A 17,838-nucleotide genomic window follows, 5' to 3' on the forward strand; every position below is an offset into this window, starting at 1 on the left:
GTTGTCTAGAAAAAATACACAATTTCCTTTTATTTCCCCTTCTAAGTAGAACAGCTCTTCTTGGGGGGACCAAATCAGGGACTTGTAACAATTCATCACACAAAATTTTCCATTCTCACAGCCAGCAAATATTGGAAACCAGGACGATCAATGAGGATGCCCGGCTCTTCCCAGAAAGACAAGGGTGTCTATGGTGGACATTTCCTCTGGGCTTCTTACCAGCATGAAGATCAGATGCCTGAAATCCAGGTTCTTCTCAGATAAGCAAGAACCTCACTAAGAAAAAAATATAGAGACCCTTTAATCTTGCTGTATGCTTTACTCTGGCTTGGCAGAAACATTAGCTGGGTGAGGATGAGTGATGGGAAACAAAGGCATAAAGATAGTTAGGTGTAAGCTAGAGGACTGTGAGGTTCTAGGGCAGGTTGTAATTCATTCACTCGTCAGTTGTGGAGCCATGGAAGACTGCAGAGAAGAGCACTTTTTGTGATTTCAAACTTTGCAGGTTAATTGGAGAATATTATGGAATATCCCAAAGGCAGAAGAAATGAAATGCAGAGTTAAGAGGCCCCACTGGATTGTGAGGTATTTGCCTGGTCAACTTCCTTTTGTGTATGTGTTGTGCATGGGCATTTGTGTGTGTGTGTGTATGTGTGTGTTGTTGAGGATTGAACCTCCCACACGCTAGGCAAACCCTGTACCACTGAGCCACACACATTCCCAGCTCCATGCTAACTTTTATTTTAGTTTAGACACGTTAATCCTGCGACTTCAAAGAGCTCATCTATTGTCTATCATGTTGCCTCTTGGAACAAGTCTTTCATAGTCATCAGTTCAGTAGCATAAGACATATTTTCAGAGTTCTGATGCTTAAAAAAGAGCAGACCTATGTTTTATGTTTTCCACTAACAACTTAATGAACAGTACACTCACTAGAGTATAATAGAAATAGTACTTTTTGACTTCCGAGATGATGTAAAAAAAGGCCTTGTAATTTCTTCTTGGTTACCAGAACACTTTTTCTAGGAACTCTGCATACAGATAAGAAGACTGACTTCCCTGAGACTGCCTAGCTGGAGAGTCCATGTATGCATGTTCTACTCCTAGACATGCCCAGACTTCTGGTCAATCAAAAGCACCACACCTATAAATGAAGAAGTCTCCAAATTCCAGATCCAAAAGTATTGGAGTCGTCTCCTGATGCTTAAGTCCTCCCAGCTGAGGGCCCAAACATTCTGGAGCAGGGACAAGACTTTCTGCTGTTCCCTGTCCATATTCTTAACCAAAAGAATCCAGGAGCATAAGAAAATAGTTGCTTCTTTACACTATTGTTTTGGAGCAGTTTATTAAGCAGTAACAGGTAACTGGAACCACATGTACAGCAAGAGAGATGATAAACCAACCCACTGGTTACAGAATCCACACTTGCAATGTGATACTTAGTTCTGGTGATATATTTCAAAAGATTAAAAAACAAAGCACTTGAAAAAAGAATAACAAGAATGTTCCTTTATGGAGAAAAATAATGAAAGAATTGGAGATACTTAAATCAAAAAAAGAGAACAAGTTTTTGGAGAGCTAGCATCAGGGAAAGTGAAAACAATTGCTCTGTATATTTTCATTGAGGAGACCTGGAGGCAGTGGGCAGAAGTCACAGGGAGTCAAATGGAAGACTCTAATTTAGACTCTAATAAGACTTTCCGGGAAGGAAGGGACAGCCTTGAGAGACAGTGAATTCTCTGACATTAGAGGTGATAGGGCATGAACTGGATGATCACCACATGGTAGTTAGTTTTGGAGAAAATTCATGTATGAACAGCAGGCTGAATGAAAAGCACTTACATTAAGGTTACACTGTAACACTGAGATGTTTTTAATCTAAAGATCATCCCCCTTTCCTTGTGCTAAGAAATCTAATCCCAACACATGTGGAACAGGAAAAAAAAAAAAAAACCCAAGATGAATCAATTAAATGAAAGGCAATACCAAAGTGTAAATAGAAAGTGATGCAGAACTCAAGAGTAGAAGGGAATGGCAAAATAACAGGAAAACATAATCCAGGATAGTAGGAAACTTAAAAAAAAGGTAGAACATGGAGAATAAACCAGGGAAAGAGAAGAGGAAAGACAAGGATCCCATTACAGAAAATACTGGGTACAGAGGCTGCCTTCACGCTCCTGAGAAATGGTTTGGGTTAATGTTAGGACTTGTTCCTTCTATCAGTGGGCAAGACAGACCAGAAGTCCCTGGGTAATGTGAGAATAAGGTTCAAATGGTAAAATGAGCAACCACTAATTTTCTGGCCTCAAAATTCACAGCCTGTATGTGCCTGTGGGGTCCAGCAAGCTTGCATGGATGCGACTGTCTTTAAGGTCAGTATGTAGACAATGCCTACTAAGGGAAGTAAACAAACAAACAAACAAAAACATAAAACAAACAAACAAACAAAAAAAACCCAGAAATTCAGCCCTTGTTTTCTAACAGAGACATTATGAAAAAGAAAACACAGACCACCTAGAAAATGATATATGTCCAAAACAAAGCATAAAATCAAGAAAATAAAATATTAAAATTATCTCATACACATTTCATCTGAATTTTATCACCATTGTAATCAACTCCCAAGGTTTCGTAATACCTTCAACCCTAGTTACTCAACCCACTGAACAAGTCTTCCCATTGTTACTCTATGTGAAGGAAGAATGGAAATTCCTTTGATGTTGATAAGACATAGAAAAAGGAGTCCCCTTCAGGAAAGGAAAGTGTTTGGAGTAAAACCCTGGAGCCTAATCATAAGCAGTGATAATCTGTCCTTGCCTTAACCCTTTCAAAGATGTAACACACCAGGAATTAAAAAATACATGTAATCCTTGAAATACAACTAATATATTCATTTAAAAAAATTTTTTTTCTTTACAATAAACAAACAGAAAATATATCTTATCACTCACCCATTTCCTGGGTCTGCCTCTTGGCCGTTTTTCTCCAGTGGCTTCTGCTTTCTGCAAAATGAAAAAGGAAGTTATGTAGTTTCCTACCTGACATTATTTGTAAGTACTCCATGAATAGACACATTTCAAAGAAAAATGTTCTGGATTGCAGATGAGGTATTGAGAGTGTTTTAACAACCTTTTTCCTTTAAGGTTCATCTTTTATATTTTTCAGTACATTCTCCTTCCCTGCATGATGCAAAGGGTATCTATGCAAATCCTTACCATTAAAAACTTCTCTGGAGTGATCTCTTCTGAAATGCATAAAAATCCTTTTGTAAAATCTATATTGCTTTTATTTCTGTTCAAAAAAAGTGAAATATTCCCACATTCCATAATTACATGAATTAGTATTTTAGAAATGAACATTCCTTAAATGGTCAAGATTTGCTTTCCATGTAACAACTAAAGTTATGAAAATTTCTACTGACATATTGATTTAAATTTACAAAGCACTTGTATCTATGCTGCTAGTGCAAAGCAAGTCTAAATGTAAAAAAGAAGACATAAGCATTCTAGTTCAAAATAATAAACATCTGCCCACTTCGATCGGGTTGATTTCCTGTTTCTGGCCCAAAATAATCACCTGTCAATCAGTTCACCTAAAGCAGAGGGGGGAGGTTAGAAGCTGGTAGAGATCATCCATATTTGCCCTTAAGATGGAAACTTAGGATGAATGACTAAAAATAACAATTAAACATACACATTCCAAAATAACTTAAAATATACATTATTAATAATTCCACACTCGAAGCTGACATGAATATTATTTCCAAGTATCTTCAGAGTTTGTTTCATTGCCTTTCTTCACAGATCTTTTCTAGTATTGCTTGTTGGTTTTCTTTTTTCTCTTTTTTATTTTCACTGTTTTGATGCAAATTTTAACATTATTTAAAAAGTAATTAGCCTTTTCGTTTTTGTCATCCTCTACTCTAATTCCCAAGCACACTAAGATAATACACACATACACAGCACATCACATCTACAAAAACATGTGTTTATACTTTTCAGGATAAAGAAAACTTAGTACATGTTGCTTTCTGTATAAGAATCATCCTAAGGCTAACTCCACATAAAAATACAGACAATCTGAACCAGGATAACTTGTTTTCCATTTTACTTTTGCTATCTAGCTGAGAAGCCAGCGGATACTTGGTACTGTTATACTAAAATGAGATATTCTGACTGTCTACTGCCAAATCAAACTTACCTCTTTCTCTCTTCAATTTGCCTAATAAAAATAGATGGTTAATAGTTGATACATTGATAGACAGACAGATAGATAGATAGATAGATAGATAGATAGATAGATAGATAGATAGTTGGCATTACTATTCAGCAGGTCCATTGATTGACCCAAACTCCATGTGACTGTAATGTTACCTCACATTTTTGGAGTATTTAAGTTACTCCAGGCATTGACTAAATCAGTCACATAGTTACTTTAACCCTCACAGCAGCCTTCTATGAAGGCAAGAAATTAAGTCTTAGTAACTTGCTCAAGGTCATATAGGAAGTTGTTAAGTGGCATACCTATTCTACTTGACTCCAAAGATGGTGCTCCTACCCTCTTAACAATGCCACCTCCCCTTAGTACACAGGATCTGCTATTAGAGAAAATATTTTGGAAACTAAAATTGTCATTGATTCAGCTCATTTTTCAGAACAAAAGGAAATCTGGTGGCTTTTAGGAGCTCTATCTGTCTAATTTGGGCTCTGAATTGTTTATTACTTCTGAATGGCTCCACAAAGGAATCATTATTGTTGGGGACCCCGGCATCGCATGGATTGAATTCAGTGCAAGCCAGGAGTACCCAGTGAATCACACTGCCTTTCAGGGTGGTGTCTTATGGAGAAGGAAGATGTCCTGAGACACAGACCATACTTTGGTAAGCTTAGATTTAAATCCCTTCTCTGCCACATTCCCTTTATGTCTTTGGACAGGTCCCTGAAAACCTTAATTTGAATTCACCTGTAAAATGGTGATGTTGTCTCCCATGAGGAGAAATGGAGGTACCTGGAAGTGCCCACCATAAACAAGGTACTCATGAATGTGCTTTCATTCCTAACAAGATGGAACCCTTAAAGGGAAGACTTTTTCTTTCAAGTTTATCTGGTATACAGAAGATTAAGTCAATACAAATATTCCATTACACCCACCTGTCCCCTTTAGCAGAAAGCTTTTAAGAAACCCTTTAGTACATAGAGAGTCATAGGAGTGCCAAATTCCCTGGTACAGAAGCAGCATTTGATTTAATCTTTGGAAGCAACTATAAGATTGCAATTTACCCAGTAGTAAATTACACAAGCATAGAAGATAGAAATCCTGTTTAATGGAAATGGGTAGTGAGTGGGGTTGGGGTAGGGAGGGATGGCTATTGACCTTAAAGTTAACGGTGCTCTACTAGGCTTTTCTGTGTCGTTTTTATGTTTCAGGGGCCATGATGTGATCCGGGTATATCTGAAATCTCCTGAAGAGAAGAGAGAGTTTTTCTCCTAAAAGGGTTTCACTGCATTGCCAAGTCAGAGAAAACAAATCTCTCAAAGAGAGAGAAAGTCCTTGCAAATAAGATGACTTTTAATTGAGCATCTCATTTACAAAAAGCCTATTGAGAAATAAAATTCATACCATTAACTAAAAGGCAAAATATCATGATTATCACTTGGACTTGTTAAAAGCAAACTTGCTCCCTGGCCACACAGGCCAGTGTTATATGTAAACTGAAACCCTCTTCTGAGACTACATCTAGAAGAAACACATTAGCTGTGCTGTGTGCCCTCAATCTGGGAGGTTCTCATTGTTCTTTAAAACCCACATTATTTAATGATTCTAATCAAACTCCACAAAGGCTGCAAAATGAGTTAGGATTTTAAGTTGTAAACCTGCACAGATTCAGGAGTTTTACATGTTGGAAAGTACTGGCTTTAACATTGTTTTCCTGTGTTTAATGCTCTCCAGGATATTGCTTTTCAAACAAGACAAACAAAACGTTCAGGGGACTTGTTTTAATATGTCAACATACACAATACTGTAGAAGTAGCTATTTGGTTTTCCTTGCTGGAATAGTTTGGTTCTATACTCCAAAAGCTTGTATAAGTGAGTCACAACTAGTTCCAAATACTTCCTGCTTATATAGACAAGGGGAGCGACAGTAGGGATTCTCCACTTGGAAAAAAGAAAAATTGTTTTTATCAGCACTATTATGCTAGTATTCACAACCATCTATCATTACAAGTGCTTCTTCCTCCTTGATTTTCTTTATTTATATTTTCATTTCTTTGTTAAAGTTTATATATAGAAATATATACTTCATTTTATATTTAATGTTGAATAGGAATTTGTACAATGGGAAATGTATTTCTTTCTCTAAGAAGTTCTGATGCTCTAGGCTCTTATATTTTCAAAACATGGTAATTAAGGGCTGGGGTTGTAGCTCGATCCTCAGTACCACATAAAAAATAAATAAAGATTTAAAAAATGACAAATTTTTTTTAAAAAAGGTAATTAAAAGAGGAAATTCAAGCCGTGCACAGTAGTGCACACCTGTAATTCCAGTGACTCAGAAAGCTGAGGTAGGAGGATCGGAAATTTCAGGCTAGCCTGGGCAACTTAGCAAAATCCCATCTCAAAATGAAAAATCAAAAGGTCAGAAAATATAGATCAGTGGTAAAGTACCCCTGGGTTCAATCCCCAGTACTGCAAAAAAATAAAAAATAAAGAAAAATAAAAGAAAAGCAAATACTGCTCTTGAATTTGAAAACAGTACAGTACTTGGTATTAGAGCCTAGCTTAGAAGAAATGTTCACTATGTATTTGAGGAAGGAAGGGAGGGGAAATGAATGAGGGGAGGGGAAGGGAGAGGCATTGTGTTTATATATGTTTTATTTTCTTCTTACCATCAAAATTCTGGAGCTTGGCAAGATTGCAGATATCATTTCTTAAAGTACTGTCATTTAATAAATAAGAAAACTTCTGGATGCACTAATCTCCAAATTCCCTGTGGGCTAGAAGTCTGTGGGTATCAGTGGTAGAAGGCACACATTTCCAATCCCTTTATAAGCTTGTAGAGTGGCTCTCCAAAAGCTTCTCACAACTTAACTTTTGAACTGCATTTTAGCTCACTGGAGATAACAGAAATCTACCTTGTAGCAGTCAGTTTATAAAATATTTGACAGTTCACAGTAGTGGAAAGGATATAAGCTTTGGAATTAGTTGCATTCAAACCCAGTTTTTTTCATTAGAGATGTCACAGTTTACAACCACGAACCACAGTCTGTCATTGGTAGAATGGAGATCACAACAACTAATAAAGAGATTAAAAGAGCTAAGATAAACAGTATGTAAAGTACCTGAAAAAGCTACAGCATTTGGTGGGTACTCAAATGTAATGTCTTCTTTGCTCTCCTCTTGTTTTAGAATGTTGCCCTTTAAAAGAATACCTAGCAATTCTAAGTCTCCGCAGTGTTTTTCTGGGGATAATTTCACTTTAGTAGGCCAGCCATTACTTCTGGTTTTCCACCTCAGATAAGATGAAGCAACCCGCCCACATTTGTAAAGTAGTGGAACCGAGACCCAGTTGGATGTCAAGGCAGTAAGGGTCTATTCTTCCTGGAAGATATTCCTGTATGAAACTAAATTGCCATGGGCAAATTTTAAAAACAAAAGGAAACCTTCTAGGGTGAAAATCAAATGAGTAGCCAAAAGTAACATATTTTCAATATTCCTATAAAGATATGGACAAGCACGGTGATCAGGAAGCAAGAAAATAATTCATTTCTAACTTCAGGGACTAATTTAGATAAATGTCAATTTTTTTTGCAATTGTAAATGCTCCCATCATGTTTTATCTACACTGTGATGAATGACACATGGAAGTCAGAATTTCCTACTCCAAATACATCAGTGCATCTGCACAGGAAAAAAATATATATAAAATATGTGGGTGGGGGGGTTCCTTATTTTGTTTTCATGTATTCTGAAAAAAATTCTTTTTTAAGACCAAGACCTGCATAGACCTAAGAGTATACAAAGTTGACTAATCAAAGTCTAGAAAATCAATTGCTCATTTAAAAAACAGAAACAGTGTAAATCAATGTGCACTGGCATCAATATCAACTGAATAATCAATCAGAAAAAGCACTGAGTAAATTCTCATTTTGCCATTTTGATAGTCTAGCTCCATGGGTTTCCCCATTTTAAAAGATCACTCATTTAAATCTTGAAAAGATGTTACAATTTGCTCTCATAATATATTTTGCAGTAGGAAGTAAAAATTAATTCCATCATTCATTGTTCTTCATGCTTATTTTACTCAAGAAAGCCCTCATTGTCAACTATCATTATTTCACACACATTTACAAACACTAACTTAAAATCAAGGCCCAAAATGGCAGGAAAAGTTATTACTTTCAAAGTCTGAAACTCTTCTTCTGCAAATCTTCCCTCTACCTCTTCTGTAATGAGAACTGATACAAGAGTTCACAGGGGTTACCTTCTGAGCAAACCATTTCCTCCTCTCTCCTAAAGAAAAGAGAATGACTGCACTATGACTCACTAAATTCAAATAGTATATGCCATTCAAAATTGTTTAGTGTATTAAATGAATATAAAGTCAAGCAACAGCATAAAATAGAGTCAGTTCCCCACTCATCTTTCTCTCTTGGTTGGCAGAACCAAGATTCATTAATGAAAAACTCAAGCATCTAGGACAAGGAAATTCAGTTTCTACCCTTGTGCCAAGCTATGTGGTTCTAAGATGAGCTCTGGAAGCTGCAGAAAGTCAACTAACAAGACAAGACAGGCTGGAAAGATTCAACTGGCATAAAATGCTCTTCAGCATCCAACTGTTCTCAAGAAAGAACTGAAATGCAGGGGAATGCCAATCTGGTATATTCGGTCTCCTTAGCAAAATGATCTGTTGAGACCTCAAGATAAAAATTAACCAGGGATGTAAGTCAGCCCAAAAAAAAAAAAAAAAAAGGAGTTTTGATAAAAGACTTCCGAGGGATGAGAGTTTCCAGAGAATTACAACTATGGGTCCTCTGACATAAAGTGACTACATAAAAGAATTCAAATGAATTCCAATCTCCCATATTTGGATCATAATCTATGATGATTCAAAGGCATTGCCAGACATAATTTATTGATGCATTAAGTAAGGCTTTGGCAAAGTGAAATTTAAAAAAAAGAGTCAACTGTTTAACTAAGTCAAGATAATAGACATAATAGTTGGGCTTTACTTAATTCCTCCTACTTGAATTTGTTTGTAAACTCAGATAGGACTGTGATTCTCACAATGGAACTCACCTGCCCATTAAAACAGAGGAATCAAACTAAATTATGCCAGTGCTGTAGGAACCACAGGTTGGAATTGTATGGCAGCTCCCAATGTAACCTTTCTCTGACTTACGTAACGATGATGCTTTTGGGCCTACTATGTTCTGTAAAGAAAATCCTGTCCTCGTGCAGCACCTATGCTGTAAGATTTTTCTGAATTGATAAGTAAAACCCAAATTCTCTCCTCCTAAAATTTCTGTGATTGGTGTTAGTAATTAATTTACTTTTAAAAAATCAATCCCATTTCTAGGAATGCAAATGATTAGGAATATGAATGAGTCTTTTTAGTACCCAATTAATATCAGGCTATCTTTTCATAGCAAATTGAAGATGGAAATTAAATATTTCTGAAGACTTTCTTTGAAGCATGCATACTTTACCAAATAATACTTTCATTCTGCACTTTGCTGTCTTGCTCTGGCCTTTTCACCTAAAGTCAAAAGGAAGGTCAAGCAAATCTGACTTATGAAGTAGGATTATCTTACACCTGACATTTTTAAAAATTCATTTCTCTTTTATGAAAATATAATTCAATCTCAGAAAAATACATTTTTCTTAGGAGCACTTGTATGAGAACTGGCTTGAAATTTAAAGATAAATTTAACTTGTGACTTTACATACAGAAGTAGTGTCAGTCCCTCCAATATTCTTTCATGATTAAAAAGGGAACAATAGAATCCCAAATGAAACAAATGGTATTATACCTTCATTCTTTTCAGACACGGGAATTGGGAAAATTCAAAGTATTTCTACACAGCACAATTAAGAATGAAAAGCAAAACAAAACAAAGAGGAAATTAAGAGACAACTGTGAGGCCCAGGTTGTAGCTCAGTGATAGAGTGCTTACCTAGCATGTGGAAGGTCCTGGGTTGGAGTCCCAGCATTGCAAAAAAAAAAAAAGTGAGGGGGGTTAGATAATGGTGGAGGTAGGAACATGAGGGGAGGAGCAAGAGACAACTGGTCAAAAGTGTATCTCAATCTAAAAAATAAATAAAAGGGTGAACAAACTCATATACACACACTCTCTCTTTCTCTTTCTTTTGGATAAAGTATTTATTCAGAAAAACATTAACTTCGGATTTCTTTTATTAAGGGTAACAATCTGAAACCCGTTCAGGCATACTCAGATTGGAGTTCTTAGGAATGACTGGAATTGTCACAGAATGGTCATCCATGGGAATTGGTGTTAATAGAATATAAATAGACTGAAGAATAATTTTATTCTTCCATAAGTTCCAGACATAAATTGTGTTTTTTTTATAAATTTGTTTGACATATTACATAAATCAATTTTCTATTAAATGCAGCCTAAAATTCAAGTGATGGCTAATTTGGTAGCCAGTCTCCACTTGGTCTTGACACATTCTGCATGCGTTGTCAAGTTTCACACTGTTAATTTTCTAACAAGCAGTTTGGTTTTCAGATACCTCAAGGCCAGTTGCTGAGTCCAAACACAAACTTTGTAAGTAAAATACAAACACCAAGCAGCAAGATATGTTAAACACACAATATCAGGATTCTCCTTTAACATTAGAGTTCTTTTCTCTCATATACTTACCAATTTTTATGATACATTTTTCATTATGATGAATCCAGTATGTAAGAAAACTCCCAATTTATTATCCATAGAAGACTTCTCGTATCTACTCTAGTCATTTTAGCAGGAGGTTTTTTGTTGTTGTTGTTGTTGTTGTTTGTTTGTTTTTTGTTTTTATCTTACATGTTATCAACAATATTTTTCTAAAAATATTTGTAGTTGAAAATCCTAATGAACATATACGCTTTGTTAGAATACAATATATATTTGATAAACAAGGATATGTTTGATAATCATGTCTATATGGGATAGAAGCACATTCAATCAATACTGATTTCAAAGTGAAATGCCTTAAGTTTATACATGCCATGAACAATTCATCAATGTCATCATTATTTTGCAAAGTATTATCTTCTCCAAATGAAGCTTAATTAATAAAACTGAAGAAAAATAACAGTCATGTTATGGGCAAATGTATTTATTCACTTTTATTGGAAGAGGGAATTTTGTAAATGAATTATATGAAATGATTATGTCTGGAAGAATAAAATATTTCAAAAAAGGACTTCTTTGGGAGAAAGAAAACCTCTGTTTTGGAAACTACACAAATATTTGCATACACAGGAAGAATTATAAAGGAGATGAGTGGCCTAGAAGGGTCTTTGTAAATGCCTATCACTGAAGTCACTAAAAATAAAACAAATGTTACTTGGGAATAGATCAAATTTTGTTATTTTGCTTTGAATGGTAAATTACGCACAAGTCTCAGATTTCCTTTTGTCAATAAAGATGCTATTGGTCAGTGGTAATCTTTTTAAAGAGCAGAGAAGGGGATGGGACCATTTCTACCTACTTCCTCAAAAAAAAAACTAACTAAATAAAGAAATATAATAAAATTTGGGAAATAATTCATTTTCCTTTTTTGCATCAAATTTTTAAAAATTTATTTATGGTGAGCTATAAAGATGTAACTGCATTTTTTAGAACAATTACATGGTAGCTCAAATGTTTTTTAGCTACACACAGGTTTGCTATCTCTGAGAGAAAAAATAAGTAAGATAAATTTCATGCTTATATAACCTGAAATAACTCCTATTAGAATAACTACTAAAATTAGTTCTTTTTAGTTAATTTATACACCAGGTAAAACAGAACAAATAGAAAGTATTCATATTAAGAACACCAAATTATGTTCTGTCACTTTTAAAGGTTCTTAGAGTTTTTAAAAGTTTTTTAGAGCTCCTTTGAAATTTACTGATAAATATGAGTTACAATTAAATGTTAACTTTAAGAAACAGTTAAATATATGAGAAATTTGCCCTTCAACTCTGTTCAAAACTATTAAAATAAAACAGACAAATCATAGTTACTTATAAATAACAATATGTATCACTAGAACTATGGCAGTTTACATCACTGAAAACTATCACATATAATGTGCTTGGTACCCAGTCACAGAAAAAACAAAACATTGATCTCAAAAGGATGAATACATGGTCCTTTAAACAAATACTATACATGATCTTAAGATCATGTATATACTATACTTCAGATCTTAAGAAAATTTACTTGTAATTTTTGAACCTTTGTTTTCAACTGTTATACAAACTTTCAAATAAAATGCAAACTTTTATGATTTATAAAGTCAAAATTAACTTTTAAATTCACCTTCACCTCTCTATACAACAATTTATCTTGAGATATTTCCTCTTTGCTAACTCAAATACAACCAACATGAAGTTATTTTAAGCTGCAATTTAAATTTTTCCAAAACGTTGACTGTTAAACTTGACTGGGTTCTATCCTACCCAAATACACACACACATATATTCTACCTATATATGTATGTATGTATGTATATATACATATACATACATACATATAAATATTTGAGTAGAATATTTGTTTTAAAATCTCATTGTTCAATTCAGAGAATAACACTTCATGAAAAGGTTTTAGGGATTATGATATATTATATTGCAGGTTCATTATAAAACAGTGACACATTGTCATCACATTTAAAGATGTAAAGTTCATGAAATTTTTTCCAGCATTCCATAAATGGATTAACTTCTAATTATTGTCTATTTGGCAAAACACATAACCTTAAAAGGGGGACTTGGTTTACAGTAGTCATTTAAATAAGCACCAAGTAAATTAATCTCTATTATTTTTCAGAGGAAACTGCAAAAATTTCACTACCAGACAAAATTTATAGTTTTAATATTTTTAACTCTTTAACCATTGATTCAAATATTAATTTTATCATTCACTACTCCAACCATCCACCCCCACCCCTTCACTCCTCCACCAGCATTTTAAGGTTCATATTATTTGGTAGTGTTTGTTTAAAAACAACACTGTAACTAACTGCAGGAAACTTTTTTGCTAAGCATCACTCAGAAAAAAAAAAGATTAACTCCCATCCAACTAATGTTAAATGCAGGGTTACCCATCTGGGACAAATCTTTAGGTGTGGATTTAAAATGGGAAAATTAAAAGGAGGTTCCTGCAGTCATTAATGAAATTAGGAGAGCTTGACTTGAGAATTCTCACCTTTTGAGCTGCTTTAGAAGGACTCTTGTTTTTGCTGCCTTTAGGTCTTCCCCTGGGTCTCTTAGGTGAGGGCTCACAGGTTGGCTCCTAATTGTGGGAGGAAAAAAATGCTGTTGTGGCAAAGACCGCCTGAAAGAAATTGACCCAGACTCTTTAGCTATGTTTTCTGCATGTGCTGCTCAACAGAGCTGCTGGAATACATTCAGTTCAAATATAAATGGATGATAATAGTACAGAGTTTACAGAAAGGGGAAATGACTATACTTTTAATTCAAGAATTCAAAGAGGAAACTATTTTGCATAAGAAAACTAGATTTTATTTCAAACCCAAAATGGTAGCAAAATCTGAAAAGGCTGCATGTTCTAGAAAGAAAATCATATATTTTTAAGATATAAAAGTTTACATGGTTATGCATTTGGCAATACATGGAAATAATGATCATTTTACATGAATACCACTATCCATTATTTCAAACAACAGAAATATGAAGCTAGCATTCTCAATAATCTTCATATTGAAAAGGTATCTTTTAATCATCTCTGTATATGTGCATTCTAAATTGATTAGGAGTCAGTCGACACATTCTGAGTGAAATATTGGAGCAATTACCCAACTTCTTCAGCTCAAAACAATTCCATTCCCCCTAAAAGTTCCAAATAATTATGGTAAACCTGAGGGGGGAGGTTTTGCTTGAATTATCTAGATAATTGCTTCAATTCTCCACTTCCTTTCCATGAGGCGGGCATGGTCTCCAGTCGAAATTTAAGTTTCTTTTTATAAGAATAAGCATGTTTTATTCAGGATACTTTTATGGTGATGGATTGGAGGAAACCAAAAGGAGGAAAGGGAAGATAAGAGGAAATATCTGGGAAGGAGAAATTGAAACAATCGTATCTACAAGCAAAACTTTAAATGGCTCCTATGCCAAGTAGTAAATACTAAGTGGTTAAGAAAATGTGATGATTACTATTTCAAATCTTAAATATTTATCCCGTGAATCATTCACATTTCATTCAGATTCGGTGATTAAATCAGACTAATTAAAATGCATGAAAGTTCTCAATGAAAATTCACATCCTACTTAGATAATCTGGGAACAGTTCCTTACAGGCTTCTGAGGGATACTAGTTCCAGTGGGGCACATCCTGAACACACACATCCCTAGACACATTTTTCTTTCTTTTGTGAACTCTGCCTTAACTTGAAGGTAAAACTTCCAATCACCTCCAGATTCCCTAATATTTTCTTTTAGATTTTTTTTTTTTTTTTTTTTTTTTTTGCGTGTGTGTGGGTGCAAATTAGCAGAGCTGGGTGGCTGGTGGGAAATGGGGGGGGGAGTATAGGGCAGAGACTTCCTGGGAGGTGTAAAACAGGATCCAAACGCGATATAAAGTGTCGCTTGCGCAGAGCGGGAAAACTCAGGGGCCTCTAGATTGGCTTGTTTCCTTTGATGATTTCAAATAGGTACAACCCTCTCAGTTTATGCATTGGTAAGCAAACGTTGTTCAATTTCCCTCAACTTGCTCTCGGGTAGGTTTTGGACTCTAGGATTATTTTCTCATCAGTCTATTTGCCATGAGGAAAGTGAGTTAGGAATAAGGAAAGAAGAAGTTTTAAAGTCCGAAGAAGCGGAGTTTAAATGTTCTTGTGGTCATGTTCTGCTCCAACCCCGCTGGCTGAGCCTTGGAAATTGCAGCGAACAAAACCCCCCCGCCCTGGGCGCTGCGCACAGCTCTGCAAGAGCCTGCTGCACGCTTAATTGGTTGCATCCGCAGACAAAACCCTCTGCTCCGCGGGGTCCCGGGCGCCCCTCGATTGTACCCTCCCAGCCCCCAGCCGCTCGTCCCAGGGAAGAGCATTTAATGCGAAAGAACATTAACGTGGGATCCAGGAGCAAAAGGGAGACGGGGCGCTTGGCTAGGAAGTGACCCTAGCTACTGTGCACTTTCATGGACACTCCTTCCAACGCGCCCTGGGCGAAGCGAGTTAACCCGTCCGGCTGGGCGCCTAGGATCCCCTACAGCCCCTTCCCCGGACCACCTCTGGCGGCTGTCGCAGGGAATTTAAAGATCCCTTAAAAGCACCCGGCAGCCGGGTCCCCACGCGTTCTTTGTCGGGAGGGCGCGAGCCTTGGGCCACCGAGAGCTTGGGGAGGGCGCCAAGGGGGGCGACTGCGGCGCGCCAAACTGCGGGTTAGCAGCCCCAAGAGGCGGGAGAAAGAGCCTCTGGGCCCCAGGACTCCAGCCCCTTCAACCCCAACCGGCTAAAGTGCCCTAGTCCCCAGCGACTCGCTTCCCCGGGTAATTGCAAAGGCAGCTTAGAGAGAGTTGGCAAGTCCTGATTTGTGGGACCCCAGCCGCTTCCAGTCACCAGGAGACCCCGCGCCACTCAGGGCCGTGCACAATAGCGAAAGTCCGAGGACATGCTTCGCACGACCCCACCTCCCGCCTTTCCAGGGCCGCCCGCAGCGACTCCCCACCTCCCATCCCCAAGGGGAGCTGTAGCTCCGCGGTGAACTCTAAGGGGATTCCGCCGCCCGCCCCCCTGATCAGCGGGCTATGTGAAGCCGCCGCGGACACTAGGCTCCCGCGCTCTGGTCGCCCGACGCGTCGGGGGCCCTCGCAGAGGACACGGAGGTGGACTAGTGCCTCCGCCGCGCCCGCGTACTGACTTGCTGTTGCTTCCTGGGTCGGCCGCGTCCTCTCTTCTGAGGCGCCGGGACGGCAGGTTGTCCCTGGGCTGAAGTGGACGGCTGCCCGGCGCCTTCACCGCGTGCGCTCATCCTGCCTCCTGCAGCCGCCGCCGCCGCCGCAAGCGCTGCCTTCGCCGCTACCGCTGCCGCTACTGCTGCTGCAGCCGCTTAGCCTCAGCCACCCGGAATCTGCCCAGCACCTTTCGGGAGACTGGGTGAGAGGGCTGGAAAAGCAGGCAGGGAGAGCGAGAGCTGGAGTGCTGCGAGGACTGCTGTTGCTTAGGCTGCCGCCGCTGCCACCATCAACACCGGACGTCCAGCGGCTGCCAAAGAGAGAAGAGGGGAGGAGGAGGAGGAGAGAAGGAGGCGCTGCCGGTGGCGGCGACAGTAGTGGGTGAGTGCCGAAGGTGGAGGTGGTTTTGGCGGTGGAGGTAGCGAGCGGAGGAGGGAAGCCGAGGAAAAGAAAAGAGGGTTTGAAGTTGGAGAGACTCTTTTCTCGGTTTGGGATCAGGAGTTGCGGGCACTGGGAGCACTTCGGCAGAGGCTTGGAAAGGGAAGAGACTTGGAGTGAATTGTGTCCCTTGAAATGTTAGGCGGGGAAAGAATTCCTCCTCCTCTTTTCCCCCCGCTAGAGAGAGAGAGAGAGAGAGAGAGAGAGAGAGAGAGAGAGAGAGAGAGAGAGAGAGAGAGAAGGAAGGGAGCGATCGAGAGAGAGAGAGAAAGAAACAGTGACTTGGGCAGTCGGGAGGGAAAGGGAAGATGCGGTCGAGCTCAAGTCGGGCACTCAGCGCAAGCAAGGGACAGAGGAGTGGGTGGCACCCCGCCTCCTCGGGTGGCGGGAGCAGGCAGCGGCGGCACCGAAGAGTCGGAGAGACTGGCCGCTAGCTTCTGCGTCCTGCACCAAGCGCGCGCTGCCCGGGCTGGAAGTTTTCTGAGTTCCTGCCCCAGGATTCAAGGGGGATGAGTGTGTGTGCTTGCGGCGGGGGTGGCGGGACGGGGGGAGTGCCCACCTCTAATCGTGGGCGGATAAAGGGGAGGGGGCTGCGCAGGAGGAAAAGTATGAGGAGGAGGGAGGCCAGGCAGACCGCCGAGCCAAGGCGCCTGGCCGCGGGCCAGAGACAGAGTTCGAAATACAACTGCCTTGGCGGCGGCGGCGGCGCCCGGGTGCCACCCGGAGCCCGGCTCACGTGCTCCCGCCGGGCGGCGGGGTTAAAGGGACAGACCGGGGATCCCCAGCCGACCAGCTGCGGGCCTCGCCCCTTTGGCCGGGAGGTCACTCCCGGGCGGCCGTCCTGGGAAGGCGCGGGAACTTGACTGCCCCAAAGACACATTTTAGGGCTCGGCCTTTACCTGCGCCTCCACCGCGCGGAGCCAAAACTTTGCCGGAAGCGTCTAGCTGCACGGGCTGCAGCGTCCTAGTTCACTGTGTGGGAAGGCACTGCTGAGAAGTAGGAGCTGGCCCCTGACAGCCCTACTCCACCTAGGGACTTCCTCACCCCTGGGCGCGCGGCGAGCACGCACACATACAACATTCACGAAGATACACACGCATAATCACATGCGCACTTGCACGCAGACACACGCTCACACAATATGCACTCGTAAACACGCACGTAAATACAGGCGAACTTAAACACACATACATAACAGGCATACAGACATGGCACCTTTGTAGACACAAGCACGCGGAACGCGCCAGTTTCTTCATTGAGCTTTTTTCTCCA

At 39.3% G+C, this 17,838-nt stretch overlaps 1 protein-coding gene across 2 annotated transcripts in view; it reads right to left on the reverse strand.

Annotated features, from left to right (window-relative positions):
• Window positions 1-16,204, reverse strand: part of Hmga2 (high mobility group AT-hook 2) — a 120,447-nt gene extending 104,243 nt beyond the window's left edge. For both annotated transcript variants that reach the window (XM_027929294.2, XM_027929300.2), the window contains exons 1-3: window positions 16,094-16,204; window positions 13,422-13,508; window positions 2,952-3,002 (exon numbers count right to left, since the gene is read on the reverse strand). In XM_027929294.2, coding sequence (XP_027785095.1) covers window positions 2,952-3,002; window positions 13,422-13,508; window positions 16,094-16,204 — 249 coding nt within the window. The remainder of the gene's footprint in view (window positions 1-2,951; window positions 3,003-13,421; window positions 13,509-16,093) is intronic.
• Between the last annotated feature and the right edge of the window lie 1,634 nt (window positions 16,205-17,838).

The sequence above is a fragment of the Marmota flaviventris genome, chromosome 3 (genome assembly GCF_047511675.1).
Source record: "Marmota flaviventris isolate mMarFla1 chromosome 3, mMarFla1.hap1, whole genome shotgun sequence".
In the NCBI taxonomy this organism is placed as follows: Eukaryota; Metazoa; Chordata; class Mammalia; order Rodentia; family Sciuridae; genus Marmota; species Marmota flaviventris.